The sequence below is a fragment of the Leuresthes tenuis genome, unplaced genomic scaffold (assembly GCF_036924035.1).
Source record: "Leuresthes tenuis unplaced genomic scaffold, fLeuTen1.0.hap1 SCAF_5, whole genome shotgun sequence".
NCBI classification, from domain to species: domain Eukaryota; kingdom Metazoa; phylum Chordata; class Actinopteri; order Atheriniformes; family Atherinopsidae; genus Leuresthes; species Leuresthes tenuis.
The window spans coordinates 32,212,449-32,232,138 of NW_027325359.1; the positions used below are offsets into that span (position 1 = coordinate 32,212,449).

Here is a 19,690-nt window from a genome sequence, read left to right on the forward strand (position 1 = left end):
AAGTATCCCTCAAAGCATCTCCCAGCTGTTGGATGAGAGCTGCAGAAACACACTTTTTGCATGCAATGGAAATCTATTCCAGTTGACTGTTGTTTGAAATATAATAAAGAGAACTGGATGTTTTCAAGCCACATATTAAAGCCTTATAAAGCTTATAGTTAGGGGTGGCTCAGATGACCCTGAAACATCTCATAGATTGCTGGGGAGCTCCCATGATGCACCTCTCCTCCCTCTGCTCTCTTTACTCTCCATGTACATATGACATCATTGTCAACAAATGAACTTGTTTCTCTCTCTCAGCAGGTATCTCTGGCCTGGTGTTACGGTGCTCTTTCCTGTCCTCTCAGCCCCCAGCTGGTCCAGGCACATGACCACCCTTCCTGGTTCTGGTTCTGATGGAGGTTTCTTCCTGTTAAAAGGGAGTTTTTTCTTTCCACTGTCGCCTGGTGTATGCTCAGGATGAAAATTGGATCAGAGAGAAGTTGATGCAGTCTTTTAGTTTCCTTTGCCAGGCAATTTCTTTCTTTCTTTCTTTTTTGGCTTTGTATTAAAAGGAACAATTTGGAGTTTAACAGATATTTTCACTCTTCATTTACAGTTGTTTTAAATCTCAAAGTCATGCTAACAACAGAACTAAAACATGGTCCAGCAACCAAAAAAACTGCAGTTCACATAGTTTGTTAATCTATTCATTGTGCTCCGTCTTTTTTCTTCTATGAAATGTCAAAATGTTTGCTATGCAAAAAATCAGATTAATTAATCATCTTTGAAGTAAAAAAAGCATCACTTGTTTGGTCACGTGAGGAAAGCATGAAAAGCTGCAAACGTAGCACTGACATCATCTCATATGCAAAATGTGCCAGCAGTATTTTTTGGGGTTATATTGTGAAATGAACCCCCTCTCTGTGCTTCACAGCATGTGTTTATGTGTTTAAGGTAACTATCAAATTGAAAAACTCAAGGTATTGTAGAATCACAGCACCAGCTTGTTTCTGTCTGCATCCAAATTCAACTCCAAATCATGTTGCATTCACTGTACCTCGAAATTTGGAACTTCAAACTCTTTTGCTCCTGCATATTGCTTCGCTATCGACCATAGGGCACCATATTAGGAAAACATGTGATGGAGGCAGGTTTCTGCTTATAAAGGATGCTGGATGAACTCTATCCACATGGTAAATTCTTGGTTTGGCATCATAGGATTGTAACAAACATCTTTTTTCAACGCACACTTGCATAGTTTGTAAATTACTGTCGACTCAGTAATGAAAGGCCTCAATAAGAAAAAGATATTCTATCGTTCAGCGTTTTAATATAAACTTCACTATACGCTGTATAATAATACATAATGACAGAGTTATTGATATAAATGACACCTCGCCAAGTTAAAAGTGTTAACAGTTCCAGGGATCATCCCACTTTGAGCTGCCGTCATGTTTCATAAGTGAGTAATTGAATAATTGGCCTGATACACATCATCATGATTGCTATTGAGTGTTGATCTGTGAGCAGATGAATAATTAGATGCATATATTCATCGTCTCTGTGTAATTTCAAGAGATTGATCTTGTGACATGAGGTCAGAGTTTTGCATTGTGAGACACAAAAAAGACCCTGAAGTGACTTTTCTGCCTTTGGGACTCATGGACGCTCAGTCAGCTGTTTTCCTGGTCTGAAATCACTCTTCTGCGCTTTGCAAAGGGCTGTAATCTCGTTGGAAATCTGAGCATTTTCCTTCCATATTTGTTGTCAACTGATAAAGTTAACTCTCTTGTTATCTCTGTTTTGGAGCTTGGCTACATCAAACAAACCTTGAGTGCTGCTTTCTGCCCTCGAGCTGAACACATTAGTAATTATGCTACACAGAAACCCATCACTGTAAACAAATACTTCCATATATGGTGTTGAGCTCAGGCATATTAACAAGGGATGCTTTCTACCTCAGATTATCTTTAAATGTAGCCCTCTTTAATTCACCTGTGTTTGTTATACAGTTTTAAGCCAAGAAAAATGTCTAAAACTGACAAATTTATCACAGTCCAGGAAGTCCTTTGTGGGATTATTAATGTGAATGTTGATAACATTAAATATGATTTCTTTATCTGTGATGCAGCCCTGAATACAGCAGATTCCCATAACTGTTTGTATAGGTCACTTAACTTCAGAAACAAATTAGTTTAGAAAGCTATATCAGTATTTTGTTTAATGGTTTACATCCAAACTATAAAATCTGACTTCTAATATGTGTTGCTTATTTTCTCCCAGCAGGAAGCTGGAAATTACATCCATTTTTGTTTATACCCATTTAATCAAATTGAGGGTTTCCTAGGGCGGGGGTGGCACTGTGGGTGGATACCTCACTTTTGGCCATTGAAACATACATTTTGGTTAAAGGTAGTCCAAATAAGCAGTAGTTCTAAATATCAAGATTAAAAAATAAACGAATAAATAAGATGAAATTTGCATTACATTGGCTGATTGGACCAACAGTGAGATCCAGGGTTTATTGAGGCGATATGTAATGGAGGAATTACAACCTGAATTTTAAATGGAGCATTAACCGGCCGTCTGGCTGTTTTGTTACTTCAGCGTTCCCAGCTGTGTTGCTGTGTTTTAACAACTTGGGCCAGTTCAAATGGATCCTGACAAAACTTCTTGAAAAGAGGGATCAGAACCAGCTGTCCATGCTTGAAACTGCAGACAAGGGAAATATAAGTATCTGACAACAAAACTGCAAGTCAAGTATTTTTCCATCAGTTAGGTGAGGTGAAGTGAGAACTCGGTTAGCTGTTTAAGCTTGGCTGTAAGTAATGACGTGCATAGACTTTTTGAAGGGCGAGGGCGGAAAGAAAAAAAAGGGCACATATAGTGGCATCCTCACCACTGTAGGGGGCAGTTTAGCATGCATTTTGACTCCCAGGAGGGCAGTTTAGCATGCGTTTTGGCTCCTAGGAGGGCACTTTAGCATGCGTTTTGGCTCCCAGGAGGGCACTTTAGCACGTGTTTTGGCTCCCTGGAGGGCACTTTAGCATGCGTTTTGGCTCCCAGGGGGGCAGTTTAGCACGTGTTTTGGCTCCCTGGAGGGCACTTTAGCATGCGTTTTGGCTCCCAGGGGGGCAGTTTAGCACGCGTTTTGGCTCCTGAGAGGGCACTTGAGGGCACTTTAGCACACGTTTTGGCTTCTAGGAGGACACTTGAGGGCACTTTAGCACGCGTTTTGGCTCCTGCAAGGGCACTTTAGCACACGTTTTGGCTCCTAGGAGGACACTTGAGGGCACTTTAGCACACGTTTTGGCTCCTAGGAGGACACTTGAGGGCACTTTAGCACACGTTTTGGCTCCTAGGAGGACACTTGAGGGCACTTTAGCACGCGTTTTGGCTTCTGAGAGGGCACTTTAGCACACGTTTTGGCTCCTAGGAGGACACTTGAGGGCACTTTAGCACACGTTTTGGCTCCCAGGAGGGCACTTTAGCACGCGTTTTGGCTCCTGAGAGGGCACTTGACGTCAGTTTAGCACACGTTTTGGCTCCCAGGAGGGCACTTTAGAACACGTTTTGGCTCCCAGGAGTGTACTTTAGCATGCATTTTGGCACCTGAGAGGGCACTTGACGTCAGTTTAGCACACGTTTTGGCTCCCAGGAGCGCACTTTAGCATGCGTTTTTCAACAATTGGGCCACAAGTGGGGGCGACCGCTCTGTATGCTCTCTCATGTGATAACAAAATGCTTTGAGGGTGAGGGTTGAGTGCAGTTTGTGTCGAATTTATGTTTGCATGGACAGATCTCAAACAAGACTCACCTCGTTGTTGGTAAAGTGGAGTCCAGTTGCTCACTACATGCCCTTAAACAAGTTTGTCACTGACATTTCATTCAGAATTCAAGAAAGTGTGTCAACTTTTGGGAAAAAAGTATATGTCATATTTAAACAGACTGAAAGCAACAGTTTTCATTTAAAGTAATAGACCTTAAGAATATAAGCCTCTGTCTAACCCTAACCCTAAATATCTGTCTATGAGAAAGATATTTTCTTCTTTCAATAGTTAACTGAGAGGCTTGACCCCAATTTCATGTAAAATGATCAGCCATAACATTAGCACCACTGACAAGGAAAGTGAACAACGTTTCTCAACATGATTCATTGCAATGCTCTGCTTGGAAAACCTGCATCCCGGGACTCACATTGATTTTAATTTGACACCTATATAAGCATTTTTGTAGACCAATCACCTCCCACAGCCACACAATATGGTATCACCACTCAACTAACAAGCAGCTTTCCACAAAGGGACAGCATCAGGCCTTGGAAAAACAGCTTAGGAAGGGCTAAAAAGCATGCCAGAGGTGTTCCCTGACCTCTAAACTCTCCAGATACCAATCTGATGGGATCTGACAGCACCCGTGGGAAGCAAGCCCAATACACAAAGAGCCTCCCCACAACCCACAGGGCCCAAAGGATCCTTTGCTAAGGTCCTGATGGAATACTCTGCATCACACTTTCAGATTTTCTTTGACCACACCTTGACTGGTCAGAGCTCTTTTTGGCAGGATGAGAAGAGCACACTCTATATTAGGCAGGTGGTCATAATGATATGGCTGTGTTCAATCCAATGACATCTACTGTCTTTTTTCAAAGCAGGAGGTATCTTTAAGAGTCCATTTTCAATGGCGAACATAGTTAAATGATATATCATCTTGTCAGTATCCAACTGTTTAGATGATGTTTTATGAAACAGAAACATTTTTACAACCATAAACCAAACAATGTTGTGGTTTAGTAATGATGATATAAGGACATGACTGTGCTGTCTGTTATGACTGTTTGCATTTTTTATTTTTGGGGCTGTGAATCAAGATTTGCGTGTTGTCAAACAATTCAAATGATCCAGAAAAAAAACCAGTTTGACTTCATCACTCCAAGTGATGCATTGTTGAACTTGACCTGTCAGGCCATTAAAGAGGTGGAGCAGTATTTTTCCAGTTCCACCCCGCAGGCTGCTACAGCGCTGACACGCTGCTGGCAGCCGACTGGCTTTGTGCTCAGTGTGTAAAAGTCAGCAGAGACATTCCTGCCTTAACGCTGCTCTTCATGCTTGTAAGAGTGACAGAGCCGGGCAGGTGCACTGCTGTCAAACGGAGAGTGTGAGCACAGGTACATAACATGCTAAAAAGCGGAGAGTATGAGTGTGTAAAATGAAGAAAAAGACTGGATGTGTGATGGTGTTTAAGAGTGTAAACTCAGCAGAGCTGTCCCACTCTATTTCCTCAGCTTCTCTTTGCACCCTGTGATAATCAATATTGAGCCCTATAGGCTCAGTTGGCGTGGTGACAATAGATAGATCAACATTACATTACAGATGAAGCATGTCGCCAGCCTGTGGGTCTTGTTGAGCAGAACACACTTGCAGCGTCTATCTGTATGTGTATCATGTTTTCCACTTTCCCTCATTCAGAGCTGAGAGTTTGATATTTGTATCAAGCAGGCATATCTTCATTTACTCGCTATTTGTTGGTCGGTTGTGAAGTGTAGATGCAACAGAGACCAGCACAGGTGTTGTGTTTGTGTTGCTGGGCTGCCTGCTTCATTTGTATTAATATTTCAGCTCCACAGTGGGCTGCACATCCACAAGCTGTATGTAGATGAATTATGTAAGAGAGCAGCACAGGGCTCACGGTACACCCATGTCTACTTCATCTCAATCTCACAGCAACTTCATCTGTTTGAGACGTGTTGAACGAGAAGGATCGAGAGAGATATGTGTGTGGATGAGGTGTGTGTTTTCTTTCTCTGGTCTTCATTATCACTAAAAGTGGGAAAAAAAATAATTTTCTCCTTAAACAAAAGTTTCTTATCGACTAATTTTGTGCTGCACGCACACACACACACACACACACACACACACACACACGCACACAAATATGTGCACTCATCCATGGCAGAAAATACCAGTGTCCAGATGTCATCAGCATTTTTTTTATTTGACAGCAGCAACATTTGGCATGAAAAATAATTGCTCTATTATGTACTTCGTTATGTAAGTGTACTGGTTTTCAACCTGAGACCTCGATATAGTAATCATGTCCGAACTAAACATATAAAACAATGCTTATTTAGACAAATACAGTACAGAAAATAGCACCCATTTGGTTGTACATACATTCAGAGCTCTTGGTGATTGACTATATCTGAAGTTTTACAATAAACAAATGAATGGACTTCCAATGCTCATGATGCTCTGACTGATACAAATGGCCTAAGAGGTGGACTGCTGATCTTGGATTTCTCCAGCCTTTCCAGCTCTAATGAATAAAATGGTCAAGGGAAGCTGGCAAGCGGCTGCAGCTCTGCACAGAGCAGACTGAAAGCTGCAGGTCCAGGGATTATAACTCTTCCTGGTATTACAGTGTTGTGGTCTCTTGATATACAAAACTGAACCAAATGCTGTAGCTAGTCCCTCATGCATCTCCGCTGCTTGATTAGATTAGCTTTTAAATTTAGTAATTTCTTTTAGATTACACCATGCAATAATAGTGACTAATTAGATTTCTATAAATCTACTGATCAATAAGATCACTAATAATAAGAGCTTTCTGGTATTGGGCAGGATTTTTTTTAAACTATGTTCTGCTCAGACTTGTTTTCATTAGTAAATAAATTAAAATATGTAATTTTTTTTCCTGCAGTATAAAACTATTTTCTAATTTAACTGGAATGCAAATGTGCCAATGCTGATTAATATATAGATAATGTATTTTTTGTGTATTTCTTGTAACAAACAATTAATAAATTCTCTGTAAATAGCAGCTATTATCAAGTGGATTCATTTATTTGCCTATGATAGTAGTCTGGTAGTCACTCTTTTATTTTGCCTTCCACAAGCATATCAAGACCACTCCTTAGCACACATTGTTCTCATCCATCTAGCCTCTGCACCTCTGTTTTGCAATGATAAGGTGCACCTTTGCTTCTGGAGATCAAAGCCCAGTCCTACTTCCCTCAGCTGACCTTCTTTTTCCTTTGATAGAGGTCAAAGAGTGATGGTCATCTAGTCACCCAAATGCCCCCTAATGCCATGGTTGAACGGGGCACCTTATCTCTGGAAAATATAGAGCGAAGTGATGTGAACTGGGATTAGACCCAAGTTGTAGTGGTCATCCAGCCTGTCAGTAGGGTTTGTGGGAGAGATTTTTATACCTGGACCACTATGGTTTGTCTCCCTCTCTGACAGAATCTAAACCAGAGGCAAAATGTTCGAGGCAGAGGAGGGATTGGGATTGAGGCAATGCCTCCTGAATACATTTCAGAACTATAGATTATGTATTCACAGGTGGAAGTTGTACATAATGCTCTCACTAAATGCAACTAAGATATATAAAACGTGGTCAGGACATAAAGACAATTATTTTAATGACCCATGATCTAAAGATGAGGCAAAAAGACGTGTTACTCACTGTGTAACAATCATCTAAATGTTATTTAGCATCAGTAAAATTTGGACAGGCTCAGACATGCAGTTTATGCCCTCAGAGAAGAAGAGAAAAGGTTTTTTGCCTGCAGATCATAAAAGACACCACAGGGAAAACCACAACCACCCTGCAGTTCTGGTGTCAGGGTAGAAATATGCACTGGTGGCTGGGCAATAGCCACCACTGTATTCCTATCACTCTTATCGATCTGTGATGTGGAGTCTCTGACAGCAGTGTAAATTAAATAAAGGACTGGCACACTGCGATGCTATATCATGATCAGAGCTCTGATAATACTTGATGTAGATTCAGACAAACATACAACAAAAGTGTCGGAGATGCCTGTTAACTGCCATTATTCTCCACATTTCCTTAGCCTGTTTTCCTCAAGCTTCTAACATGCAACGCTGAGGGTATAAACTGCATATCATGTTGTAGCTGCAGTCTAACGGTTTAACTTGTCACCTTGCTGCAGTAAAGCAGAGGTGTGCTGCAGGGTGTGTCCATACACCGTGACATTAACATCAGATGTGATGCCATAAAACACCAAAGCTTGGTGTGATCAGACCATAAACTGATTATTGAAGATGGATATAGACACTGGCACGAAGCCAATGAGAAAGCAGTCACTGTGGTGTCATTAGCAAAATGCCCTTATTTTGATCTGCGTGGTAGTCAGCCTAAATATATTTAGATATTTATGTAATTAATCAGATATTAGGCTTCAATATTAATATTATGTTGTTCATAATTTTGTTCAATCAAGTTTTAAGGGTCAATTTAAGCTCCACTCCTTTGTTCAACTCTGGCTCCACGATGGTGACAATCAAAGCTTTTAAACAGCAGTTCATAATCCCATGGGTGACGTCACAGTGATTATATAAACATCCAATCCTTTCTCCTTCCCCTACATGTCCAAAATATATAATGTGCCTTTTGTTGTGGGTTCCTGAAATGGAGTTAATGTCTTTCTTTAAGGCAGCTAAAGTGGAGGTGGAGGAAAGTTGCAGAAGCCACAAACATTAGACTTCAGTTTGAGACTGCCTCTGAGGAGCTAGTCTTTGCTCTTCACTTTCAGTTTGACTCACTGTTTGGTTAGATTTAGACACTAGAACTTCACTGTTAGTTTTAGCTAACACAATTTCCTGGTTTGGTTTAGGAGCAAAAACTAGTTGTTATGATTCAGGAAAATACAAAAGCCTGGTTTAAGATATACAGCTTCATCATATTAATTTGTGTGCTGGATACCTCAATGTCACTATGTTTACCCAACATGTTGAAAACCAATGCTAAAAGCGTCCTATTACACCAGAATATGATCCTATCAGTGAGAATAGGCTTTTATACAGAGTCTGTGGGTCCAACAGTGAATTGTACTCGAAACCTTTGTCCAGGGATGACAGTAAAACATAGCTTTTAGGTTTTACTGGGTAAAATCTTTAGACCAGTAGCTAACTTGCTTGTTTTTGTGCTCTCAGTTTAAAAAAATAATAAAATCCAGCAAGCTGTGTGAAATATACACTAAAGGATCCATAAATTAGTTCTAAACTAGCAACATACATGGACAACTCCATCTATTATACGTTTCTCATAATCAAAAACTGACTCTCAACATATTTTACTTTCTGTGTCTGCACCTTTTACCATTGTAGCCAACCACCATACCCAATAATTTGTAAAAACCTACCTGCCAACATGACCCACCCACCATCTGCACATACTTTTTGCTATTTTTCCCAGCTAACATTATCTCTACACTTTAGGAATCACAGCAGGTCTGTAAATGCTTTTCATTTTTGTTGAAATACATCTTAGAAGAAGTCGCTACAGCTGAGCAACAAGGTGGCTAACAAGCCTCTGCAGGTCCTGAGCCCGGTTCTCCGTAGTCCTCAGCACCTCCGCATGGTTTGCCTTCTCGTCGCTCTCATAATCTGTGACAACCTTGTTGGTGATGAGGGACAGACCCAATACACGAAGGCGACAGTGACGAGCCACCACCACCTCTGGGACTGTGCTCATACCTGGACAGAAGGAAAAAGTTGTATTCAACTATGTGTAAAAACAATATATATATTGTTTTTATATATAATAAAATACATTTCCCACAATGCAATGGTTCTATTTGAGATACGCCAAAATTCAGAGAATATTCCTGAACATTTCCAAGACTTGTTAAGTCATATATCAACTCATCAGTCTTCATTCTCATACATTTCCCACTTGCAGGGGTCAATTTTCAGTCTGATGAAGAGAAATAACATTATGAAATAGGTCTTTCATTCACACAATCAATATAATTTCTTCTTTTTTCTGTTGACATCTGATTGTTTTATTTTTTTGAGATGAACATTGTCAGCACTGTCGTAAAGTATTGATGTCAAACAAGTCACTATGGCGCTGAATGTGATTTCTATTTAATAATTTATTTATTTTTGTCCTTTTTCTGTATTTCAAATGGTTCTAGATAAACTGACAATTAAACTAAAACTGAATTTGCCCTACCAACAGGGCACTAAACAGTGGGAATGAATAAGTTCATGACACCATAATGACGTATAGCCTCAGTATTTCATAAGCGAATTGGTTGCTTTTTTTGAGGAATATATTGAAGCCAGAGATGTTTTGGAGCCAAGCAGCCATCAGTGGTATTGCGCTTTAAGATAATTCCTTGTTGGCTTCACATCAGAAAACTGGTGGCTATGTCCATCTTTTATTTCACTGCTTATGGTCTTACAGTTACCATTTCATGGTGTTTGGAAGATAAATCAGGGTGCATTCGATGTTAGAAACAACATTAATATATTTTTCCGTCTAATGTTGGAATGTGACACCCAATGCTGATGAAAAAGACTTATCCGGCACATTAATTTACAACAATGGACCCTGGAGCTACTAAGCAGGCGTCCTCTATCAGATATTAATGAACATCCTGCTAATCAGAATTGAGTATTCATCCAGTTCATGGTCTCAGCATATAATGTAGGATTATTTGTGTTTCAATGCCACCTTTGAAAGAGAGAGAGGTGAGTCCAGTTTAATCTAAAGATGTGTGACTTTTAAACATTTATGTTGGAGGAGGGAAAAAAGGAGCTTTCAGTCACTAAAGAAGGAATAAGACATGCTTTGTTATATACTTCTTTGGTGGTTGGAGGTTGTGCAACAATGTAGAGGATGTGAAGTTGATCTGAAGTGTCTACGCTTTGAAGAATTACAAGGTTATTGGCTAACTAGTGTGAGAGGGTTCAGATAGAAAAAACATCCTTTGACAGAAAAAATATCTGAAATTCTCCTTTGGCTGCTTTGCAAAGCCTTTTAGGATGGTCTAAAGTTAGCTAAACTGATCACTGTCTGTGTGCTATCAAGCTGTCTCAGTCTTCACGCTCATATCATTAAGGGTAAAAACACCTTCACACCATCAGATAAGTTTTATCTGCACAACGTAGTAAATCTGGTGAAAACTGATAACAAATTTGAGGCTTTGCTTCAAATGTGATTTGACTACCGTAGTTCCTGTTCCGGAGTCTCATACTACTGTTTTTTCATACATTATCTCACCTAATCCAAATAATAACTCCGTAGTTGGCTTTATGGACGGTCATACAAATGCAAGTTTTTCCACAGTATGGTGGCATTTGTTTTAAGTAAACATGACAAAGCGGTACTAACCCACAGCGTCAGCCCCAAGCGTCTGCAGGACTCTGCACTCTGCAATGGTCTCATATGTCGGTCCAGCCAGCATGCAGTAAACTCCCTCCTGCAGGAAGCTGTCGCAGCCCTGCTCCTCTGCTGTTTTCCTGGCCAGGGCCCTCAGCTCTTTGTCATACGCATCAGACATGCATGGGAAACGCACTCCAAACCTGCAGTATCATTACATGCATGAATAAGACACAATAATATACAAGATACAGATTAAAACTGTCATAGTAAATAGGCATTTGTGCTCTACCTCTCATCATTGTGTCCACAGAGAGGGTTCTGCCCAGCAAAGCCAGGCGTGTTGATGTGATCTTTAATGAGCATGATGTCTCCCACACTATAGGTATCATTCAGCCCTCCTGCTGCATTTGTAACAATCAGAGTTTTCACACCCAGCAAGAAGAATACACGCACCGGGTATGTCACCTGGAGAGAAAAACAAGATATGCTTCAGAGACAAGTACTGTCACAACCTTATTGTTTGTTGTCACAATACAAGGTTGTGGAGGTAACTTGGGGACAAAATACTTGAGAAGTCTGGTATGTCATCAGATGTCATTGGATGTCATTGTCTACTGTGTAACTTGGCCTTGTAGAAAAATGTAAAATAAATGCAGGAATGAAAGTCACTGCATCTGCGCTGATGGTATTTTTTTTCTTTCTCAGCTGGGGCAGGACTCGTCACCTTGTAATTCAAATAAAAGAAGATTTAACACGTGGTTGAGATGGCGTGTCAATGCCTAGACTTAACCAATCAGTGGGTCAGGCCTGCAGTTAACAGAAGAGATGTAATGTCATTTGGACTGGAAACAACCTCTGGTTTCTTGGCTGGCAGTCATGTCTGCAGTTTCTCTTTATAATCCCTCCAAACTCTGTGTGTAGACTTTTTCCTGTTAAAACTGGTCATGGCTGTTGTGACAGTTTCACAGAATGCCACAAGACTGCATTCCTTTATGCAAAAAAAAGAAAGAAACAGAAACTGTGGCTGTGTTGGACTCTCACATCACCTCAAAGTAAATGGAGTACACAGCTGGCTATGCAGCAAAATATTGCCTCAACTGCTTTAGAAACAGGGTTGTAAATTAAAATGTCCAGCCAACAAACTGACACTGCCATCTAAAGAGCTAATATGTTTGTGTGGTTATTACAAACAGGGGCTTGGTCATAATGACAACCGCACGGTCTGCTGACCATGTATACATAGACCTCATTCAGGCTGGTGTAGTCAGAACTTTTTTAATTTAGATCAGTTTCAACTGAAGATGTTTAATGTAATGTTTAAAGTCTTGACTGAATGCCGGACGGTTGTGATACATCTGTACTGGTGTCACTGGGTGCATGAACGTAGATCTTTTTGATTTTGGAGGTTTTTGTCAATCATTTAACATGGACATGTCACATCACGACTGGTAGTAAAATAATAACAGGACATGCAATCTGCAGAAGTCAAAGGCCAGTCCCATGTTGACACTATGATACACAGAATGGTTTCCTCACTGTCACTACAGCTGATCATTCCATACACAAAGTAAATTGTTAGCCGGAGTTATAGTTAATGGTCAGTCAAGTTGTGACCAACAGTCATTACACATCAATTTACATAAAGACTAAGGATGTGACGAAATTTTAAGTGTCGTAGGAGCAGTTTTCTGTGGCAGGATACATGAGATAAAGTCCAGTTTGAGACAATAAATTCAAAGAACAATAACCCATTTTGAAATCAGTTTTATACGAGCACAAGTTTGAAATACTTTCACCACAGCCAGTGTCTTATTGGGGAGATATTTCACAAAATCAATCATGTGTCTTTCAAAGATGTTCCCTCTGTGACAACAAATACTGAGTTAGCTTTTCAGACACAGTCGGGGCTTAAAGATTAAGTCACACCTGCAGAGCCTGTGAATGTTTCCTCAAAGTGACTGACAAAGTCAGAGTTTAAAATGCCAGCTTTGGCTCAGTTACCATATATAGTATATCATTGGCATCAGCAAGATCTCAAAAGACAGAAGCAAGTTGGCTTGAGATAGAAAGTGTAACAGACATCTGCTTATAAGACTAATGAAATCAGTAAAAATGATAAATGTATTTATATCTACACTATCCAGAGTTCAAAAACAGATTATTCAAATTAATCAATGCAAAGGTTTCACTGTAGATCATAAACAGCATCAAAGAAAGGATGCAGCATCAGCTGCAGAGTAAGACATCATCTTACTGGATGAGTTCACTGGATGCCGTGCACAAATCCTGCGTTGAAACCCATGTATATGCCCGTGTGCAGCTTAAAATAATTACAATCAAAACATGTGTGAAAACCAAAGCTCAATCGGATTACAACACGCCATCATATCAAAGACTTTTTCCAACCACAACCATCGCATCTGGGCAAAGTCAAAGGTAATTACAACATATTTTGCCAAATTTGTAGCTAAAGCTTTACAACCTTACATTGTGGTTCAGAATGTCTGCTTTGGTGCCATGGTGATACACTTAAATTAGAGCTGTTGTTAAAGGTAACAACTAGGAAGTATTTACATCACAAGTGTGTCCCAGAATTAAATTAATGAAACAAGAACTATCAAACTACTAAAAAAAAATCCCTGATGTTTTATTAGATTTATCTGCTTGAAGGCAGCCAACGAATGCCACATTCATTGAAATGAATGAATTTTTCTTTGACTTTAACAATAAGAAACAAACATGCATGTAAAAGAAGAAGAAATAATATGTATAAATAGTTAAGGGGGTGTCTTCTCTAAACTGTATCTCACCCCACACATCCAGATAAGTATCAAATCATCTTCAACATTAAAGTATCAAGTAACATGGTTTTTTGGATGGTGGTCTCTGTCAATATGCGTTCCAGACGGAAATATCTTAATAGATAATCAATACATTGCCATTAAATTAGGAACAGGTCTTCCATCTTCAGCGTGGATGACTTGGAGTTCATAAACCACTGCTTTGGTTAATAACCACTAAGATCATGTCAAAGCTTTGCTTTGTGTTAAGTGTTAATTAGCAAATATTACGCTGCAAAAACACCAAGTTGAGCCTAAAAGATTAGCGTGTTAACGTTTCACTGAAAAAACAGCTTTGCATTAATACAGAGTTTTAATAATAGAGAGTTTTGTTTCATTCAGTATAGAACGTTAGTTGTTAGTTGTAAATGATTCCTGACATGTGAAGCTTACCGTGTGTATATTGTAGCCCTCGTAGAAGTGGAAGCGGCCCTGCATGCAGACACACTCACAACCCTGCAGCCTTCCAAACACCAGCTGACCTGCATGGCCCTGCACTGCACAGCACATGAACAGTATGAGCAGCTGCAGACACGCTCATGAGTGCGATCCAAATAGCTGCAGTTAAAATTTGTTTGGGCAATAAGAAGAAATCTTCATGTTCTTCATCAAAATGTAAAAATATGTTCACCTTTTCAGTTAGACCTGCACCCATAAACAGATAGATATAGAGATAGCTCACTCTGGTTTACTTCGATTAGTTTTTAATAACATAAAGTTATCAAAATGTACTCGACTGAACAGTTGAGCAGGACATTAAAGTAAATGTGGCTTATCATTATTGATGGATAAATTAACTCTATATCAGTAAGTTGTAAAGAAGAGAGTCAAAAACTCTGTCCATTAACTCATATGGCAAGACATTGCCCTCAAGCATTCAAGCACTTCCACCCAATAATGGTTAAAGAAAAACTATGTTAATGTTTATGAGACCTGACTTCTGTCCAACAGAATAGTTGTGGATGAACCTGAAGGCAACCGTTAATGTGAAGAAACTAAAAAACATTTAATAGCTGAAGTTAACTGGTCAAAATTCCTTAAAGCTAACGTTTAAGAAGGTTCTCATACTTTTGTTGATCACAGCTATATCAAACCTCAATTTACTTTAAGAACTTGGGTGAACTGTTGATGTTTGAGGGGATATTTATTCAGAAATGTAGGTGATGGAAACAACGTACCAGTGCTGGTGGGGAAATGTGGAATATCCTTATACTGGAACACATTTTTGTCTTCCAGCAGGTCTGCCAGACCGCCCAGGCCTGAACCACAGATGATGGCTACTTTAGGACGCTTCTTCGTGTGGGCCATCAACCAATCCGCTGTCTCCTTGTACTCATCATAACTGTAACTGATAAAATGAACACTAAATAACTGGGACAGAAAAAAATCAGAAGAAAAAAACTTTAAATGCCACGAATAGTCGACATTTATCAAAAGAATTACAAGTCACTCATGTCTGAGAAGACCTGGAAGGTCTATTAACCACATGACTGCTACTTTGAGGATATTCAAACGTATACAACCATCAGGGCTTTATGAAGAAGTAATAAAAAAAAACAGCACATATACTTCATATATATTCATGGATGTAAAACGCTTCTGCTTGAGCATCAATTCTGCACTAGAACAGTTTCCACTAAAGTAGTTTTACCTTTAAAAAATTAGTAAACTCTACAAAGTCAGTTGGAAAAGTTACTTTGGTTCAGCTTTTGTATCCTCTCATGTACTGTTAAAAGTCTACAAAAGGTTCAAAACAACCTGGAATACTGCAATGCAGGGTCAATCAAGGTAGCATTTTTATCAAGGAAGTCTTTGTAAAAATAAGTATTAATGATAGATGACATCGTGCATCACACTCATGAGTTTTCATTTTATTTCTAAAGTAAGTGTACCAGCCACATAATGATGTTGATTTGATTTGGCTTGCCTTGGGGTGATGCATGAAACAAGGACTGAAACGGTCTGTAATTCTGGTCATAAATCTGCCTGGAAAGCTATCACCTTGTTAATGTTCCCACTGTGCCTGCAGCTTTGTTATTAAGACAGAGTGACACTTTAGGCTACAGACCAATCTGCATCAGGAAGGAGCCTGATGACTTTGAGCCCATTTTGTAGCTGTCTTCCAGGATGACTGCTACATCTGAGTAGCCTTGGACCCCCAGTCTTTCAATGTTTTGTCCTTGTGACTTTATTGCAAGCTAAATCAAAATAAGTATGGACATTTTTGTTTTGTCAACCCTGTGTTTTTGTGCCTAGGCTGGACTATAAAGTTAAAGGAATGATTTTTAATATGAGTCATAGTAAACAAACTCTCCTTCCAAATATCCACAGGGTTCATGCATAGAATAATGCTAAAAGAGGCTTTGTTGACCCCTCTTACCAGAGCTATTACATAGTTATGTGATAAACAAGTATGCATGTGTTAGGACATTTATAGAAGTCATCTGATCATCTCCAGCTATTAGGTTAATCTCAGATGAACAACAAATATAATTTACTGAACAAAATCTAAGCCAAAATGCAGAAGCAGAGTGTGAAAAACTAAGTGAACCCTTACTACCTTCACAGGCGTTAAGAGGCTAAGCAGCAGCCAGGTTCCACTGATCAATGCTCTGATTAATTGATCATCAGTCAGTGTGAGCTCCTCCATAAAAGCAGAAGTTCTGTCAGTTTTCAGGTGTGTGTTAACACGATGCCAAGGAGGAAAGACATCAGCAACGATCTTAGAGAAGCACCTGTTGCTGCCCATCAATCTGGGAAGGGTTATAAGGCCATTTCCAAACTATCTGGAGTCCATCATTCTACAGAGAGAAAGATTATTCACAAGTGGAAAACATTCAGGACAGCTGTCAATCTTCCCAGGAGTGGATGTCCCAGCAAGTTCACCCCAAGGTGAAAAAGCCCAGAGCTACATCTCAGACTCTACAGGCCTCAGTTAGCATGTTATAAAAACACAAGACTTCTGGAATAATTTCCGTTGGACCATCAGTTCTTTACCATATATATCTGCAGGTGTTGCTCATAAACACCACAGAGACACGCAAGTATACTGCGCAGGCATACTGCTTTAATGTCTGTTGGATTTGAATGAGTGATGTTTAAAACCTATAAAACTGAAAGAATGAGACACCAGCAGCAATTTATAACAAGTAGCTTTTCCATAAAAACTAGATTACGTGATTAAATTAATGTAACTATAGAAATTTAAGAAATCCATTTGTTTTCAGTAATGAAAACAAATTCACAAGTTTGAATCTGCAAAATTTAATTTATAAAAAATCATCATGTCGTTGATAGCTCAATGACTTTTTATTGCATATTTTATCAAACTGTTGCTAAGTGTTGTTCTGGCTGTGTATGCTTATTACAAAGTCCATGATAAAGTAAACCCAACAGATCCATACAGAATATTCGAGACTGAACTTTTTCCAGCTTTATCTTTAATTCAATGATTGTTGTTGTGTGAAAAACTGTTATAATTTACTGAAATGCCCCATGCCCGAACTAACAGGTAGCAACAAGACAGTTTCTTACTAATTTTGGAAAAATAGGTTTAACCTGGAGGTGAAAAAAGACAGTTGTGCATATCTGCGTTATTTCTAAAAACTCTTATTAGCAACACTTTTTTTGCTAATATTTGCACTTACAGGCAACTTTTACAGACTTTCATCTAAGCTGAGTTAAACTATTGTTTTCCTCTTAAAAAGACTGCATCAGAATAGAATAGGTTTTTAAACTATTTAGCGTACACGTGTTGTTAGAGTAAGCAGACAGTGAACTCCTGCGGGCTCAGGGGGTCGGCCAGCCTCGCGTGGAGCTGTCCGTGGTGCTGGGGCTACTCCGTACTTCTGTTCTGGATTGCTCGGCGGGACGGAATGCCCTCCTGGCTGCCTGACACACACAACTGGTCCCGAAAACAAACATGTTTCACTAGCACAGGCTGTTGCTACGCTCCGAGGCTCCGAGATAAAAAAAAAAAAGATTAAAACATTTCTGTAATGTGAGCTTGGGGTGTTACAGTACGCGTGAAGCAGGATTTACCTGTAACATTTGCTGTTGATCATACCACCTATGACTCACACGACATGCTGACGTCAGAGATGGAAGGAAAGCCCTCACAGCCTGCTGTAATCCTTAGAATAAACCGTCCTGTTACCGCTGCCTGGCTTTTCGAGGCGGTTCACAAATTGCGTTCAGCAAACTTCAATAATTATCTTTACGCATCGCCTATGATCCTAATTATAATGATCTGGAATAGGCTCGACAACCTGACGCTCATTTTAGCCCACCATCATCCAGCCTGATCAATCCTACCTGCAGTGACTGGAGGATGAGGCGGCCATGCCCGATGGTGATCTGCTGATAAGACGCCGGTAAGGTCGTTCTCTACACGCGCTTTACGGTGGTTCCTGAGCGGCTGATGGAGGTTCTGCTGCCTCGGACAGAGTGGCGGAGGTCATGCTACGCGCTGACGTCACGGCATTTAGCGTGACGGGGCGGAGACTACGCAGACTGCCGGTCTCTTTGAAGGAAGTTAAATCCAATTTTCTACTAGGCTGGGCAACTCAGTGATCCGTTCATTGGAAGTGACAAGGCTGGGAACATGTGGGGGTGGGGGTATGAGCGGAAAAGATGGGCAAACACACAAATGGGGGACACTATATAACAGATTCATAAACATCAGAAAAGTAATGCCCCAATACAATAGTCCAGTTGTACAACAGTCCAGTTAAACACCGGATGATGAGAGCAGTATGTGCAAATAGTTTCCCTCCCCCTGTTTCTGTCTCCCACTCAGGCTACAACAATTCAAAGTGCTGACTAATGGATTAGAAGAAGAGAATGACAGTGACGTGGGAGAAACCACACACACTCTTACACACATAGCCCAAAAGGAAACTAATTAAAACAATATAGCTATAAAGCTAAACAAATGTGGTGTAATGTCAATGTTCAATGAACTCTAAGTATCTCGTCTGAAAGTGAGACAACATTTTCACTTTACCTACAAAAGTTTTAAAAGGCTGGAGACTGGAGGTTATGAATTTAAAATTATATGACAAATTATTACTTTAAGGTAAACAAAAACAACAACAAAAAGTTTAAATAATTAACATGCTGCAAATGAGCATTGATACCCTACATGATACAAATGAAATATTTTTCAATTCATTCATCCTGTGACCCAGAGAAAGTAAAGAAATCTCAGAAAAATGACTGATATCAGTGGTGATCAGGGTCAGTATGTCTCCATTTGAGAGGCCCTTTCACTGTGTCAGTTAAAATGTGTCACGTACATTCATTCAAAGGGGATTAATGGATTTGTAAATTTGTTGATTAAACTGGCAAATTCTGCCCTGTCATCATGTTCACTGAGGTTTCAAATCCCTTTTGTTGTCCTGCTTGCCCTCATGACGACACTCTTGAACTCATTCACACAGTTAGTGTTGCATGGGTGCCATTTACCAAGGGAGTTCACATTCTCCATTGTGATCGCTGTTTACATTCAGCTGATGATGCGGCAGTGACAACCTGTGAGGTCATCAGCTCAGGCGCTGCTAAACTACAGACTGAACACCCGGGTGGATTTATAATCATTAAAGGTGATTTTAATCATGCTTTTTTGGATAAAACTCTCAACAACTTTCACTAGCATGTTGACTGCCCCACCAGGGAAAACGAAACGTTGAATCTCATTTATGCTAATGCCATAAATGCATACCATGCCA

At 39.8% G+C, this 19,690-nt stretch overlaps 1 protein-coding gene across 2 annotated transcripts; it reads right to left on the minus strand.

Moving 5' to 3' along the window:
- Positions 1 to 5,957: 5,957 nt before the first annotated feature.
- On the minus strand, positions 5,958 to 18,437 carry pnp6 (purine nucleoside phosphorylase 6). 2 transcript variants are annotated; one of them, XM_072386679.1, is made up of 6 exons: positions 18,276 to 18,437; positions 15,140 to 15,303; positions 14,355 to 14,458; positions 11,411 to 11,586; positions 11,131 to 11,321; positions 5,958 to 9,485 (listed from the first exon to the last, which is right to left on the minus strand). In XM_072386679.1, exons 1-6 carry the CDS (start codon positions 18,302 to 18,304, stop codon positions 9,289 to 9,291), a joined length of 861 nt encoding a protein of 286 aa, XP_072242780.1. In that variant the 5' UTR covers positions 18,305 to 18,437; the 3' UTR covers positions 5,958 to 9,288. The 2 variants fall into 2 exon arrangements, with proteins under 2 accessions (XP_072242780.1, XP_072242779.1); XM_072386678.1 differs by having other exon boundaries at positions 15,140 to 15,309.
- Between the last annotated feature and the right edge of the window lie 1,253 nt (positions 18,438 to 19,690).

Bases quoted from the DNA above. Each gene is read 5' to 3' on its own strand.
- pnp6 (XM_072386678.1), bottom strand. From the start codon at position 18,304: ATGGCCGCCTCATCCTCCAGTCACTGCAG. The intron at 15,310-18,275 runs GTAGGATTGATC...TCATTTTATCAG, and splicing joins TCATCCTCCAGTCACTGCAG to TTACAGTTATGATGAGTACA. The intron at 11,322-11,410 runs GTAGAGCACAAA...ATGATACTGCAG, and splicing joins TGTGGACACAATGATGAGAG to GTTTGGAGTGCGTTTCCCAT.